At 41.4% G+C, this 16,778-nt stretch overlaps 1 protein-coding gene across 2 annotated transcripts; it reads right to left on the bottom strand.

The window, feature by feature from the left end:
- Positions 1-1,298: 1,298 nt before the first annotated feature.
- On the bottom strand, positions 1,299-4,363 carry LOC123051186 (uncharacterized). Of its 2 annotated transcripts, none has more exons than XM_044473990.1 (5): positions 3,950-4,363; positions 3,689-3,835; positions 3,224-3,292; positions 2,347-2,488; positions 1,299-1,573 (listed from the first exon to the last, which is right to left on the bottom strand). In XM_044473990.1, the coding sequence occupies exons 2-5, from the start codon at positions 3,755-3,757 to the stop codon at positions 1,410-1,412; spliced, it is 444 nt and encodes a 147-aa protein (XP_044329925.1). In that variant the 5' UTR covers positions 3,758-3,835; positions 3,950-4,363; the 3' UTR covers positions 1,299-1,409. The 2 variants fall into 2 exon arrangements, with proteins under 2 accessions (XP_044329925.1, XP_044329927.1); XM_044473992.1 differs by having other exon boundaries at positions 2,347-2,491; positions 3,950-4,362.
- Between the last annotated feature and the right edge of the window lie 12,415 nt (positions 4,364-16,778).

Raw genomic sequence — 16,778 nt, 5'->3', positions numbered from 1 at the left:
TGGGCAAATGGTGTCTGCCACCCAGGTGTACAACCACCTGAGGAAGTGGAGAAGTCCATGGATCCAAGTGTCCAAGCTGAGAGACCTTAGCGGCGCCTCATGGAATGAGAACACTTGCTCCATAGTTCTGGAGGCAGAGCACTACGCCGGCCATGTCGCGGTTAGCTCACGACCCTCTTCCTTTTCATACTGTCCACAATTGCCTATTCCTAATGGCAACTAACACCACTTGTGTTTCATTCTTAGGACCACCCAAGGAACGCTGAGTTCCTCAACACACCCATCCAGAACTATAGCCAGATGCAGCACATCTTCTCCTTCGGGCTGGCAACTGGAAAGCATGCCATGGGATCGGGGGAGCCTCTTGGTTCTCCCATGCCCGACTTCCTTGGCACCCCGGAGGTCGAGGTCCTTGATGGCCCTGACAAGCCCGTTGTGAAGCCCTTCGACAAGCCATTTGACCCCGTCCATGATAGGAAGAGGAAGAGAGGAGGCCTGATGGAGGAGGAGATCAATGTCTTTTGCAGCATGACTGAGGCGGTGAAGGAGGTGGCAACAACCATCAGGGAGTGCAAGCCCCTCGACGTCCACCCTGACATGTATGTAACTGTCATGACCCAGGGTGGCTTCAGTGACGAGGCTCTCATGGCAGCTCTCAGCCACCTGCTTGACAACAATGCCCAGGGTGTTGGGTTCGTTTCCATGGCCGACGGTCGCAGGGTGCTGTGGCTCAGGAGCTGGTTGGGCAAGCACTACTACTAGAGTAGTGATGCCTGTCAGCCACTACAAGAAATATGTCAACTTGCGACCACCACTATTGGTCACTGAAAGGTCATCGTTTTTCATTTGCGACCTTTTTTTTGACCAAAAACAGAAGGTCAAAAGCTGGCAGTCGTAAACTGAAATTAACGACCTTCTCTGTGATATGTAAAAGGTCGTTGGTTCTTTAACCAAATTTTTGGTCACTGGCAGCCTCCCCAGGCCACGTAGGATCCAGCGTGGCAAACTGACGTGGATAAGAATCAGCCCGGTCCAATTAGGTGTCTATATGGGCCAAGCCTATTAATTTATCCCATTTATATTTTTTTTCCTATGAATTTTTTGTCAGCTTCATGGACCAAGCCCAACATTGCAGCCTTTTTATTTTTGGGCCGTGGGCTTTTTGTCTCAACAGTTTCAGTATTCTTTTTTTATAAAATGGGTTCACTAGTCAAGTGGGTCCTTGCTGTCAGGGTCACATTCTTCATTTTCCAATTTAATGTAAATAAATACACAATATTTAAATTGGCACACAGAAAGCACACAAAATACTTCAAATATTATCAGCCAGAGTCAATACAGAGCTGCTGCTGTACAAATAACACGCAATAAGCTCTAACATACACTTTGCAAGCTCTACAAGTGTAACATCAGTATGGAGTCACAGTTACATGCTCCACAAGTTCAATAACATGGTAATTTACAAGATCTACAAGTGTTATGTTCTTCAGCATGGAGCTCCTTCGACAGCGATTACAAACTAGGCACCTGCTCTTCTTGCCAATGTGAGGAGGTGGATGCTCGCCATGGTGTGCTTGATGATGCACACGACCATGATGGGGGTACCAATGCATACAAGAGAACAAAATTACCAGCATTAACCCACAACTTCAAGTACAAGCTAAGTATGTATCAAGTGAAAACAAAAACAAGTTTATATGCTAGTACAAAATCACCATCATTAACAAGTTTATATGGGAATGAAAACAATCATCAGTACTGGATTAAACACAATGCTATCTTCATATTAGCAAACAGAATATCCCATTTTCATATTCTCAGTAAGCAAGTACAGTCTGCTTCAACCCATGTTCTAAAAAAGATGTTTATCCCTCCCAGGAGTACATTTGATGGTTTATTATGGGACAGAGGTAGTATGTATCAAGTAACAACGAAAACGAGTTGAGTAAAACAGTAAAAATGCAATCCTGATGGTACAAACAGGCTAGCTAGATGCAATTTGCTGCAATCCTGATGGTACAAACAAGCTAGCTAGATTAAACACCAACAGTTAACACAGCCTAGCTGTAGTAACTAACAAGGCCACTATAAATTATTAACATGCATGATCTACAGTACTAGGAGGCCGAGTCAATGCACATCACAGTAACTACAAATGGGGTCTACTACAAGAGCAGAATTTAACAAGTGTGCTACTCCAAATCATCATCACTTGTAAATAGGAATGGTCTTTTCCATGACACAAGCACGGAAAGTACAAACAAAATCACCCATGCGCATGAAACAGAGCAAGGTACTCCTATAGCAGCACAAGAGAGGGGGCTAGTAGCTAGGAGACGAACTCACATGAGAGGAGGTTGTAGCCGATGCCGCACACGGCCACGGTCTTCGTCCCGTGGTAGAGGAGGTTGTAGCCGAGTTGGACCATGTGCGGAGCGTCGTCGTGGCGGTGGATGCCCTGGTTGTCGTCATCATCCACAGAGGATGCCTACTGCTCCGAATCAAACAAAGAAGTAAGAGCTAGTGTTGTTGATCCAGTACAGAAATTAAGCAAGCGAGTATAGGAGACACACACACATGCTACTGCTAGTATCTACAGACATCAATCAAGTTGGCTGTGTGTGTGTGCTTGAGCTAGCTTAGTACGTACAGTCCATGGTTGGGCTCCAAAACAAACAAAGCATGCTAGTGTCAACAGAATCAATCACAAGGTTATTTTTTTGTTGTTGCTAGCACTGCTAGATGTCTGTGTCGATCCATCCATCCATCGACCTAACTAATGGTGTTGTATCTCCAGACTAAGTGCAGCAACACAAGAAGAACTAAAACTGCAGACCACATGTGTATGTATACTCATCCATGGCAAACTGCACCAAACCATCCATACATGGCAAGATTGCAATGGAACAGATTTAACACTAAACATGAAAAATTGAGGAGTCAAATGATTTTTAGTATTATTAACTTGAAAGGAAGCTCACTGTCTCCATCTTCTATCTATCCATGATTTTCTTTTTCTGAAGCGAGCATCAAAAGGCACAATGACAAACAAATTTCACACAAACGCTGAACCAATACTTCAAATCAAATTTGCAAGGGCTTGAAAGAGAGGTTGGAGCTCATCAAGTAGCAGCTTCTAAAGGAAAGATCTTCTATTCCATACAATTGCATATAGTGTGAACGAGTTTTCGACTATTGGCAACATGAGGACTAGTTTCATTACCTCACACCGTGGCTGGCCTGGGCGTTCTGGATAATCCACTGTGCGTGCGGTCCTTGACCCTCCATCAAACTAAAAAAACAGAGCACAAAACATGTTTATAACTTCAATTCAAGCTCCTTGAATATGTAGTATAGTCCGCATAAAGTTCTCACTTGTACAACAACTCACTGGAAACATGTGAACACGGCTATGTACAACATAAGCTCATATGTTTTGTACAAAATATGTGCTGCAAGGTAAAAATAATCCTAATAGAAAAATGACCATATGACTAAGTGACTAATCAGGCCTACAACATAAGCAAGTGGCAGCGTAAGCCGAAAGTGGGCCTTTGAATTATCAGCATCAACCGCAAGACTAAGACAAGAAGGCTTATTATAGAATCAGGCAATCACATAATCAACGACAGCAACCGACGACTGCACAACCAAGTTTCACTTCCATGGGCTCGTGATGAGGTCATACCTCGCATGAGATGTATCGGGAGGGGGCTCGGAGATGGCGTCGGGGTGGTGATGGAGCTGCGTCCTCCATGGCATCCTCACATCCATGGCGTCATCCCCTCCATGGCGTCCTCTCCTCCATGGCGTGCCTGCTGTCGGTTCCATGGCCCTGGCGTGCGTGAGGAAGAGGCAGAGGGAGAGGAAGCAAATCAAATCGCAGCAGCAAGGCAAAAGGGAAGATGACAAGTGCATCCATGGAAGAATGAGGGATCCGGTGCTGCACCTTGTTCCGGTGGCTCGACCTGGATCCGGCGCTCAATCTGGATCTGGCGCTGCCTCGCCTCTCGCTCGATCTGAGCAGCGGCGCGCGGCCAGACCACAAGTGCATACTTGCCGGAGTGGCAGAGGCATCACCGGCGGAGGCTCAGCCTGTCGTGGCTCTATTGGCCGTGGCTTCGGAAGAGCCGCAGAGGCAAGAGCTCGGAGGCGGGCGGCAAAAGCAAGGGGAAGTGGAGGAGGAAGTTGCTGCTGCTCCTGCTCAGGTCGTTGCAGGTCAAGAGTAGCGGCGCTTGGGGGGAGGCCGACGGCGGGGTAGGAGTAGGGACGGCGGAGAGGGAGGTCTGGGTCGGGGAGGGAGATCTGGGTCGGGGAGAGGGAGGCGGCGCCGCATGGGTCGGGGAGAGGGAGAGGGAGGGGAGTGTGTTGCACGATGCTAGGGTTTGGTTGGCCAGCGTGCGTTTAGGAGACGTTGGATCTGTATGGTGTGGACGGCTCAGATCGGCTTAGGGGGGGTGATCCGTGGGAAGGGAGGTTCTGCCTTCTGATTGGTCCAAAAAATGTGTCATTTAAAATAGTTTCTAAGTGGTAAAAATAGAGGGAATTTGTCAAGCAGCTGCCAATAATATTTTCCAAAAATGGCACCACTAAAAAATATCACTCAAGTTATACAACATTTTCTGGATGATAACCAACTTGTATGCATTTCCGATCTTTCTAGCATTTTTTAGCCATTTAAACAAAAAATAATAGTTTGCTCGTAGTTTTTTTGTGAAGGGCCTACCAAATAATTGTTGCAAAATTGGACCAAAACAATTTTCTAAAATACTAGGTCATATTTAATGTACAATTCACAAATTGGTTGGGTGTCAAAAGTTTTCATCCACCTCTTGTGAAAAAGGCAAATTTTCGCCGATTCAGTTGGAAGTGAGTCAAATTTGAACTGCAGCTACCTTATAGTTTGCTATTTATTTTTTCCAAAAATCATTTCTAGGTACATAAGTATCTGTTTAATCATAGAAACAGCAAAAAGTTTTCCAAGATTCAACCACTAGTTAGGAATGGTCATGCCCGCCGTTTTGACCGCATTTTGAAACCGGCATGAAAAAATCAAAAAAATTGGAAAACCATCGCATAGTGTCATTATATGTGGCAAAGTTACCAGGAAAAATAATAAACTTATAATATGATAATTATTTTTAAAAAGTGTTCTCAAAAACGAGCTATCATGTGTGAAGATCATTGGCTTTCAAGTCAAATGATCAATCTTATGGCCACATTCATGGCATAGTTTGTTCAAATGATCTCATATTGTGCACAAGGGTGCATGTTGGAATGGCAAACAATGTTGCCTCGGGAATTTTTCATTTTCTTTGGACGAAAAAATCATTTTCCATTTTTCGAGCGCCCAAAATGAGCTTTATTGTGAACCTACCAAATAATTGTTGCAAAATTGTACCAAACCAATTTTCTAAAATACTAGGCCATATCTAATGCACAATTGATCAAATGGTTGGGTGTAAAAAGTTTTGACCCACCTCTCGTGAAAAAGACAAATTTCTACCGATTCAGTTGGAAGCGGGTCAAATTTGAACTGCAGCTGCCTCATAGTTTGCTTTTTATTTTTTCCAAAAATCATTTGTAGGTACATAAGTATCTGTTTAATCAGAGAAACACCAAAAATTTTCCAAGATTCAACCACTAGCTAGGAACGGTCATGCCCGCTGTTTTGACCGCATTTTGAAACGGGCATGAAAAATTCAAAAAAACAAAAAATTGGAAAACCTTCGCATAGTGTCATTATATGTGGCAAAGTTACCAGGAAAAATAATAAACTTGTAATACGATAATTATTTTTAAAAAGTGTTCTCAGAAACGAGCTATCATGTGTGAAGATCAATGGTTTTCAAGTCAAATGATCAATCTTATGGCCACATTCATGCCATAGTTAGTTTAAATGATCTCATATTGTGCACAAGGGTGCATGTTGGAATGGCAAACAATGTTGCCTAAGGAAGTTTTCATTTTCTTTGGACGAAAAAATCATTTTCCATTTTTTGAGCGCCCAAAATGAGCTTTTTTGTGAAGGACCTACAAAATAATTGTTGCAAAATTGTACGAAATAAATTTTCTAAAATACTAGGCCATATTTAATGCACAATTGACCAAATGATTGGGTGTAAAAAGTTTTGACCCACCTCTCGTGAAAAAGACAAATTTCTGCCGATTCAGCTGGAAGTGGGTCAAATTTGAACTGCAGCTGCCTCATAGTTTGCTTTTTATTTTTTCCAAAAATCATTTTTAGGTACAAAAGTATTTATTTAATCTGAGAAACACCAAAAGTTTCCAAGATTCAACCACTAGCTAGGAACTGTCATGCCCGCTGTTTTGACCGCATTTTGAAACGGGCATGAAAAATTCAAAAAAAATTAAAAAATTGGAGAACCTTCGCATAGTGTCATTATATGTGGAAAAGTTACCAGAAAAAATAATAAACTTGTAATACGATAATTATTTTTAAAAAGTGTTCTCAGAAACGAGCTATCATGTATGAAGAATTGAAGATCAATGGCTTTCAAGTCAAATGATCAATCTTATGGCCACATTCATGGCATAGTTTGTTCAAATGATCTCATATTGTGCACAAGGGTGCATGTTGGAATGGAAAACAATGTTGCCTGAGGAAGTTTTCATTTTCTTTGGACGAAAAAATCATTTTCCATTTTTCAAGCGCCCAAAATGAGCTTTTTTGTGAAGGACCTACCAAATAATTGTTGCAAAATTGTACCAAACCAATTTTTGTGAAGGACATATTTAATGCACAATTGACCAAATGGTTGGGTGTAAAAAGTTTTGACCCACCTCTCGTGAAAAAGACAAATTTCTACCAATTCAGCTGGAAGCGGGTCAAATTCGAACTCCAGCTGCCTCATAGTTTGCTCTTTATTTTTTCCAAAAATCATTTGTAGGTACATAAGTATCTTAATCAGAGAAACATCAAAAGTTTTCCAAGATTCACCCACTAGCTAGCAACGGTCATGCATGCCGTTTTGACCGCATTTTGAAATGGGCATGACAAATTCATGGCATAATTTGTTCAAATGATCTCATATAGTGCACAAGGGTGGATCTTGCAATGAATAACAATGTTTCCTAAGGGAGTTTTTATTTTATTTGGAAACAAATTTTTTCCATTTTTTTAGTTCTCAAAATGAGGTTTTTTTGTGAATAACCTACCATATATTTGTTGCAAAATTGGACCAAATCAAATTTCTAAAATACTAGGCCATATTTAATGTACAATTGACCAAATGGTTGGGTGCAAAAAGTTTTTGATCCACCTCTCGTGAAAAAGACAAATTTCCACGTATTCATTTTCCATGTTTCGAGTTCCCAAAATGAGTTTTTTTTTGTGAAGAACCTAGCAAATATTTTTGTAAAAAAATCTTCTCCATTCTCAAGAATATTATACCATATTTTATGAACAAGTTTGTGTACACTAGAAACATTTTTTATAGATATTAAACGGTTTTAGTTACATCATTAATATTTTTAATAAATATTTTGATGTGTAATATTTTGAATACATGTCTACATTTTTTAAGACACATTGTACATATTGTTTATATATGTTTAACTTTTTTCAAATACATGATTAACATATTATTTTATATATTCCCAACAAAAAAACATATTTCCATACATACGTTTTGATGTCTATATTTGTTTTTACACATTGTACATTTTTGTATACATATAAAACATTGTTGATATTGGTTCGAAAAATTTAAATACATGATTAATATTTTTTTGAAATCTTGTTTTGTTATCTACTTTTCCATATATATATACTTTTTGAAATATTGTAAAAAATTCATATATACGTACTGATGACTATTTTGGCATACACATGAAACTTTTTTTATACATATCTCATATTAATTATGATTATCATTTTTATATGCATGAAACTTTTCAAATACACACATTTAGTTTTTTAAACACATGATTACATTTTTTGAAATACGTATTAACATTAACATTTTTTGAATTACATGTTTAGTTTTCTAATTGCTAAAGCATATAGTAAGATTCACGAAGGAGATCATTATTTTCCTATATATTCTTATAATTTTGTATTGTTTAATTGGTCTCGAGATTTTTCTATAAGGAAACCCCTTTTTAGAGTTATACAATGAAAAACTTGTTTTTCAGACAACAATGAAAACATTTTTTCAGATAACTGACCATCCTTACCAAATGTTAATAATGAAAAACTTGTTATTTCCCATTTTCGTTGGCCCGAATATATGTTTTTTTGACTAATATGAGGGCATCCCACATTTCTTCCTGGATGGGCCGAGGCCTACATGGCACACAATTTTTTTAAAAGGAGGTGGCCTCGTTCCACCGAGGCCGAAGCCCATCCTGAGAGACACCTTAAGTACCAATGCATCCACGTTCACAACCTCATGACCATTTATATTGGTCATAATCAGGTAGAAAGAAGGTCGTTGACCACTCTTGTCTGCTTTATGACCATTTGATGTAAGGCAATTTCAGGGTTTGAGCCCTTCCAAGCGAAATGGCCGTGGATTTACGACCAATTCAGCCGGGGTCACTGAGAGAAGGTCACTAGTTGACATATTTCTTGTAGTGAGCGTGCATGATCCCCGACGGCGATGGCGGTGGCGACGACGACGATGACAGTGACGACGTACATTTTGTGTAGCTAGGGCCCAAAAACTATTTGATGGTCTGTATATTTTGGTGAGGTGGTATATACTAACCCCTCATGCTGATGGTGAACTTGCGGTGGTAGGACGGCACCCTCTTTTGGATGTGGTGGTAGGTTAACACCAAGGTAGTGCTAGGAAGAACTTGCTATGCCGTATCATGCATGCTTTACTTCTCTTCTGCTCCATTGTTGTTTGTGTGTGCTACTTTGCTCTACTTGTGTGCTCAACTCTTGCTCTTGTGCATTGCTAGGGCAAGTGGTATGCCGTGTTCATCGGTAAGGTCCCAGGGGTTTATAGTTCATGGGAAGAAGCCAGTGCACAAGTGGCATCGTATAGCAACAGCACCCATAGAGGGTTAAATACTAGGCAAGCATCAGAAAAAGCTTACTCCGAGTGGGTGCAAAAGCACGACAGCAGTGTTGACAGTCGCAAGGTTGGAGCTGTCAAGGTGGATCGTCAGTTTGGGCTGAAGCTAAAGAACTTCATCATCTTTGCCCAGTTTATCGCCATTGCTGTGTTGTGGCGTTGGTGTGCTAGGTGTGGGTAAGCTCACCAACTAGGGTACAAGGTAAGCACAACATGTACGCCCTATGCAACCAAACGTCGTGTTCATGTGCCGCTCGGGCCAATGCAGGCAACCAAATAAAGTGCACTTGCGTATTACCTAATGCAGGGACACTAGATGCAGGAAACCAAACAACTAGCAGATGGTGTATTAGGGCCTGTTTTTGCTCAACCGGGCTGGGTTGAGAAGTGTATGCGATGCAGGAACTGTTCACAACGGCAACCAAACACGCCCTTGATGTCTCTCCATGAGTTAGAGATTTTACCAGGTTGCTATGGTTTAGCTTGGTCAAACACGTGTCTACCCCATGTCAGCTCTCGGACTCCCCATGTTAAACCTGAAACCGGAAAACACACTCTAAACCACTTTGTTGCCTCACTGCAGATTTTTTGTGTGGTCCTATGTAGTCTAACTCGAGCTGTGAACATGGTGAGCTATTTCCACTGAAACATGGGCTTTGAGTTGGCTTTCTCCAAAATCTCACATGAGCAAAGCGAAAGTGAAGGTGAAGGAGTCCTATCATACTGGAATAATGGGAATGATATATCAGGAGAAGCATACCTACATATATAAAGAGTAGTTGCATGCCAGCTAGGGTACATATATAAAGATGTTGTGATCATGCATTTCACCTTGAGTCAAGTTCTTTACGGGAATCCTATTGTAGTGACATGGAGATCAAAAGCACGGGATGCATGAGAGGATATATAGTGTCTCTAATTCAATTTTCATGTTGCAGTTGTGCTTATGCTGACCCTCGTAAACTTATTCTTTTGAAGGAACTGCACTCAATAATAGCCTTACGTGTATGGAGTGCTGCAGTAAACCATCAAGAAACTGTAAAGTGCAGATTCTAGAATTGAAGGTGGCATTTGACGAGAAAGAAATCGCCAGACACAAGTTATACATGGAATGAGCAACATGAAATATTCTGTTTTTCCCCTTGAAACTTCTCCTTTTCACTGTTCCATACTAAGAACTTATTGGAGGGTGCCAGGTGTGGTTTGCCCAAAATTCGAGAGGGTTTACATATTTGGAAGGATGGAGTGTTTCATAGTAAAAGGGTAAAGTACACATAAAAACAATAGGTCCGTCAAGTAGCATAAATGAAGCATTAATGCGACAACACAACAATGGCAATCGACAACTCCTAAATTGTAAATATGGTGATATAACCACTTAAGATCCTACAAAAAATGAAACGAGAAATTGAACAAACGAACTAGCAAAACGTATGTTGCATACACAAAAACAGACAAAGCAAATTCTCAGTCCTAGTTCATGACACAAATCGCCCAGCATGTTTTTCCTTTGTTTGGAAGGATTCCACATTTCCTTAATTTCTATAATAACCAACTAAAAAACTTAGCTTTGTCATACAATTTTATCATGGAGAATGATTTAAGAGGCTGTTGAGAGGGGCTAAACAAAGTGTCGAGTGCTGGCGAATTGTTAGTGATTTCATATGGATGTGCTTTCTTAAGACGTCGGCCCTATGGCTTGACCAGCTTCCATGTGAAGAGTTGCAGCCTCAAACCACGACCAAGTAAAACAAATGAAGGATTACACATAAAATTCTTCTCCTCCGAGCTTTCTTGATTGGGAGCCCTGCAAAAAGTGCATAAAGTCTGCACAGACTTGTTGCATAGCTAATCAGAGGAACCTCCATTGATGGTCCTAATTGGATTTTACTGAAGGTACCAACATGAGCTTTGCTTTCCTCCAAAATTTCACTGCCTCTATATCAAAGTGAATGTGAAGGTCATTCATACAAAATCAAAGTGAAGGTGAAGGATATCATATTAGACCTATCAAGATGATACCTTCAAGATAGGTAGATATATAGGGCTATAGGTTGCCAGATTGCATTGTTTCCACATTTAGTCATGCGTTTCTCCAAGATGAGACTGTATTGACACCAAAAGCATGGGAACATCATGCATGTCAGCATGGACTGATTTAGAAGCACTTACGACCTTTGTAAACTTGTTATAGGGAAGCCATACTAATTAACTTCAATCAGTACAGGAAGCTGGTGAAGTATGAATATTCACTCCTTATTTAGTACTCCCTCCGTCCCATAATGTAAGGCGTTTTTTGACACGACTTTAGTATCAAAAAACGTCTTACATTATGAGATGCAGGGAGCAAAATGCAGCAACTAATTTTCGCGCGCCAGTTACATATGGACGTCTACAGCTTATTCATGGTAAAGAACACCACCCATGCATATTAAACAGCACATGATAGTCGTCAAATGTATACGCCTATATCCTTTAGCAGCTCACTATTTCCAAGTTTTCTTGGCAGAAGACATACTACACAATTAAGCATCATTTGAAAACAAGAAGTGTTATATGAGTACATAAATGGTTGGACAAATGGAAAAAATGCCTTTGGAACTGTACTAACACTAGTAGAAAAAGGCCCATTTGTCCCGGTTCATAAGGCCCATCTGTCCCGGTTGGGGAACCGTGACTAAAGGGTCGTTACTAATGCCCTTGGCCTTTAGTCCCGGTTCTTATACAAACCGGGACAGATGGGCCTCAACGTGGCCGCTCCGGCGAGCCCAGGCAGGAGGGCCTTTGGTCCCGGTTGGTAGCACCAACCGGGACCAATAAGCTTCCACGCGTCAGCATTTCAGCGGCTGTTTTTTTAAAGGAGGTGGTTTAGGGGTTTTGGGGGTTAATTTAAGTTGGTATAGGTAGCTAATAGAGAGACGTGTCCTCTCTTATCTCCGTGCTACTGCTACTGCTATGCCTAAACATGACTTAGATTGAAGTGAGGCAACATGTGGTGCATGTCGAAAGTAATACTAATCCTAACTTGATCAAGTTTGGATTGTACTACTTTCGACATGCACCACATGCATGTTGCCTTCACTTCAATCCATCCATGTTCATTTCACCCACAGATATATAATAACTCTTCATGCTCACATCATGCATCATCATAATAACAAGTCCTACTAATCATCATCATACAACTTCTACTCGTTATTAATAACAAGTCATATGGTCATCATCCTGATATAGTCATCGAACCAACCCTACTTTGTTCTTAGCACATGATCATCAGTATTAGGTAGGACCTAAATACACTCTTTAAGGTAAAATAGCATAAAACAATATAGACCCTGACTCTCCATTATGGAGAATGGAGATCATCATGTCTCCAATTCTTGCGCTTCGCTTCCTTTTTCTTCCAAGAACCTCCTTACGACTGTCCATACATTTTTTACATTTATTGATTAGCATGTCTCCACTTCTTTGAGAAATCCGGTATGGACAGTTGAGATTCGTAGGATGACCTAGATATATGTTCAAAACACGAAGGCTGCCATTCTGATACATCAAATGAGGCACACAATCCTCTGGGATTCTCTGTTGAAAAACATAGCAATAACTTCATAGTTAGCAATGATATACTAGTTTTAAAAGCATGCAAAAGATGCACGGATGTCGTAATAGTAAAATATCTTACCAGGGTATCTCCATGGTAGTTACCGTAGTTCAACAATCAAAATAAGCTGTCAACTATTTTGAAATAAACAATATAAATTAGCTAATAACTATATTTGAGAAACTCACATGGCGGTAGAACTGGAGGCGTATCAACAAGGACCCAAATGTCCATATTGTCTTGCTCGATTTCAGGATCACTAAGATCCATGGTGACAAGCATACCCTCATCAAAACCATACATCTTGCAAAATGCTTCCCAATTTTTGCAACCAAAATGGGTTACACTCTCAGCATTATACAGATTTACTTCAAAATCCACATCATGATGGGTCCTTAGGTGAATTTTCTTCGTTTCAAAATTTTCATGGTCTTCAAAATCCATCCTCTCCAAGACATAGCGTCTTGCATGGCATGGGATAAGCTATACTCAAATTGTAAAAGATAAAATTACACATCGAAATAGTTGAAGTCATGCTTAATTACGAAAAAAACACTTATCGCCGTTGCGTACCGTTTCAACATCGAAGGTCTCCTCGAGCTTAATGTTGAAGCGCCGATCATCGTCCAGGTGAGGCCTGTCGCACAAACCTCGATCGTCGTGGCACCACCCGCACTCCCCCGTGAGACTTTCATCGTCCGATGATGACATTTCTTACGTTCATAATTCAAATATTAAACTTGTAGAATTAAATATATGTACTACAAAAACTAAATTAGATCATTATTATTCATCACGGGTTGACTATCGGTTTGTCGAGTCTTTTCTTGAAAACACTCAGCTCACGTGGTGTATACATTCGACCGTTGGTGATGGTCGCTCCTCCATTTGTCCCCGAGTGCATTACACCAAAATGTCTAGCACACGGGAACGAAGGAGAAGCGACCCCCATGACAACAGTCGGGATTCTTCATCCTCTCATATATATATGATGGAACTCTCCCTCACTGATTCCTCTCTGAGATTTGTGACCGTCGGTGATGGTAGCTCCTCCTTTCGTTCCCGAGTGCATTACACCAAATTGTCTAGCACATGGGAACGAAGGAGTAGCTACCCCCACGACAACAGTCGGGATTCTTCGTCCTCTCATATATGGTGGAGACTCGACAGACTTAAAGTCAACCCGAAATATCGTTTAATTATCTTTCTAAAAGAGGATTTGGCTGGTCTCACCTTGATGTCGGAGGGGGTCGGTGACGGGGACGACGGCGGGGATGATGGAGGGGCCAGGGGCTCCTAGATTTCTGCAAAAACAAAAACCCTATAAGCTATCAACTAATCATATGCATATGCCTTGCATAGTGCTCTCCAATTTTAGCATTCAAAGTAGGAGTAGTTTTCCAATTTGAGCATTCAATAAGCAAAATCAAATCACAAAATAAAGTAGTATTCAAATTAGGATGCATTCAATTATAAGCAAAACTACATCATCTCCATGCGTCCGTACATCGTCGAATATTATCACTAATACACCTCGAATACTATCATACATATAGCATCACCAGTACAGCTAGAACCATAGCGCCCGACGGGTATCGGCGCCAGCGGTGGACACCCAAAGGGACGGAACCATCACAGGATCATAGCTCCAGTGAGATCCCTGAAGAACCTGCCAGGTATTGTCGAACCTGCCCTCCAACGCAACCATGTAGCGACGGACGTGCTGGTCCTCCTCGCTGACACGGTGACGTACCACCTCCGCGGTGTCCGGAAGCCTCGGCACCGTCACTGGCCCACGCGACCGCCACCAAACAAGGATCGGGTCAACGACGGGCTGGCTCCTCACCAACCTACGCCCCCCGGAAGGTAGCACCTCCCAAAACCAGCCCGGCGGAGCCCAGTCCCGGACATGGCCCCTTTGATCAAGCCGGCCTCCTCCGCCGAGTCAACGACAAGGATGCGGGATAGGCATCGTCGACGTCGATGCGGGAATAATTACTTTACCTAAAAAAACAAACTAGTTCTATTAATTTCCTTGCTAAAAATAAACTACTTCTATAGTAAAATAAACTAGTTTTGTTAAATCAACTAGTTCAACTACTAATTAAGCACTTACTATAAATAAAAATAAAGTAGTACTTACTAAAAATAAACTACTTCTATATATAGTAAAATAAAGTAGTTTTATTAAATCAACTAGTTCAACTACTAAGCACTTACTATAAATAAAATAAAGTAGTACTTACTAAAAATAAACTACTTCTATAGTAAAATAAAGTAGTTTTATTAAATCAACTAGTTCAACTACTAAGCACTTACTATAAATAAAATAAAGTAGTACTTACTAAAAATAAACTTGTTTAACTAGTTCTATTAATTATCGACCCCCCCCCCTCATGTCAAAGTTATCGGGGAGGGGGTATATAGACAACGACATACCCGATAAAAAATAAGAAGAGGAAGAAGAAGAAAAAAAAAGGAGAAGAAGAAAAAAAAAGAGGAGAAGAAGAAAAAAGGAGAAGAAGAAGGAATAGAGGAGAAGAAGAAAAAATAGATTTTAATAAAATCTATTTTTTTTATTCTCTTCTATTCCTTCTCCTTCTCCTCTTTTTTTCTTCTTCTTCGTCCTCTTCTTATTTTTCTTCTTCTTCCTTCTTCCTCTTTTCTTCCTCTTTTCTTCTTTCCTTAATTTCTTTCCTCGATGACCCTAACACTAAACAGTACAACTAACTACAACGACTTCGCTTGCAAACATATGAACAAATATGATCGATCATCTATGAACAATATAAAAGCATCATATGATATATGAACAAAAAAATCACATCTATGAACAAAAAAAAACATCTAATCACGGCGGCGGCGGCGGGGGGCAGGGCAGGGGTGCGGGGGCCGGGGCTCACTGAGGGCGGCGTCGGCGATGGTGTCGGGGCAGGGGCGGCGCGGATCGGGGCGGTGACGACGCGGGGCGGCGCGGCGACGGCGTCGGGGCAGGGGCGGCGCGCGGCGACGGCGTTGGGGCAGGGGGCGACGGCGTCGGGGCAGGGGCGACGCGGACCGGGGCGGTGACGATACGGGGCGGCGCGGCGACGGCGTCGGGGCAGGGGCGGCGCGCGGCGACGGCGTTGGGGCAGGAGGCGGCGGCGCGGCGACGGCGTCGGGCAAGGGCACGCGCGGCGACGCGTCGGGGCAGTGGGAAGAAGAACTGAACCGAAAATTTCACAAGTGTCGCTTATATAGACAGACCTTTGGTCCCGGTTCGTGGCACCAACCGGGACCAAAACACACATTTAGTCCCGGTTGGTGCCACCAACCGGGACCAAAGGTCGCTTTTCAGCAGCCCAAAGGGCGGGAAGCAGAGGCCTTTGGTCCCGGTTGGTGGCACAAACCGGGACTAAAGGGTGCGCATTGGTACCGGTTGTTGGCATGAACCGGTACCAATGTATGCCTTTAGTACCGGTTGGTGGCACCAACCGGGACTAAAGGCCTTGTGCTGCCCTCATCGCGGCACGAAAGTTTAGTCCCACCTCGCTAGCTGAGGGAGCTCGAGAGTGGTTTATAAGCCCCACTCCGGCTGCCCTCTCGAGCTCCTCTCAAATGCAGGCTTTCGGGCCTAAACACACTGTATCTGCCTGTGGGCCTATTGGGCCTTCTACGGGCCTGAATCTTGGCCCATGGGTGGGTTTCTAGTCGTATTAACCCCGTGGTGGCCCAGTAGGTGGCTTTTTTTATTTTTTCCTAGTTTATTTATTTTCTTTTTTGCTTTATTTATTTTATTTTGTTTCTAATTACAACAAAATAAATATTTATTTTATTTTATTTTGTTTCTAATTACTTATTTATTTTATTTTATGATAATTCTTTTTGCTATTAAAGTTTCTAACAAAAAAAGTTCTTTATGAAAATTCTTTTTGCTTTTAATGATTTTGAACAGAAAAAACTTTGATAATTTTAGTTGCATCAATTTTATATAATTTTAGTTTCAGTAATACTAGAGGTTGCTTATAATGTTTTGAACAGAAAATACGTTGATAATTTTAATTTCATAAATTTTATTTATGTTATTAAAGTTTATTTTATTTTGTTTCTACTTATATATTTTATTAAAGTTTATTTTATTCTGTTTCTAA

This window comes from Triticum aestivum, chromosome 2D, assembly GCF_018294505.1.
Source record: "Triticum aestivum cultivar Chinese Spring chromosome 2D, IWGSC CS RefSeq v2.1, whole genome shotgun sequence".
In the NCBI taxonomy this organism is placed as follows: domain Eukaryota; kingdom Viridiplantae; phylum Streptophyta; class Magnoliopsida; order Poales; family Poaceae; genus Triticum; species Triticum aestivum.
The sequence above is the reverse complement of the archived record's forward strand: the minus strand, read 5'-3'. Positions and strand labels throughout refer to the sequence as shown.

What these genes read in the sequence shown, in the direction of transcription:
- LOC123051186 (XM_044473990.1), bottom strand. Translation starts at nt 3,757, where the DNA reads ATGGAGGACGCAGCTCCATCACCACCCCGACGCCATCTCCGAGCCCCC. An exon ending in CAGGCCAGCCACGGTGTGAG is followed by an intron (nt 2,489 to 3,223) that starts GTAATGAAACTA and finishes TCGGAGCAGTAG; the next exon opens with GCATCCTCTGTGGATGATGA. An exon ending in CGGCTACAACCTCCTCTCAT is followed by an intron (nt 1,574 to 2,346) that starts GTGAGTTCGTCT and finishes TGCATCATCAAG; the next exon opens with CACACCATGGCGAGCATCCA.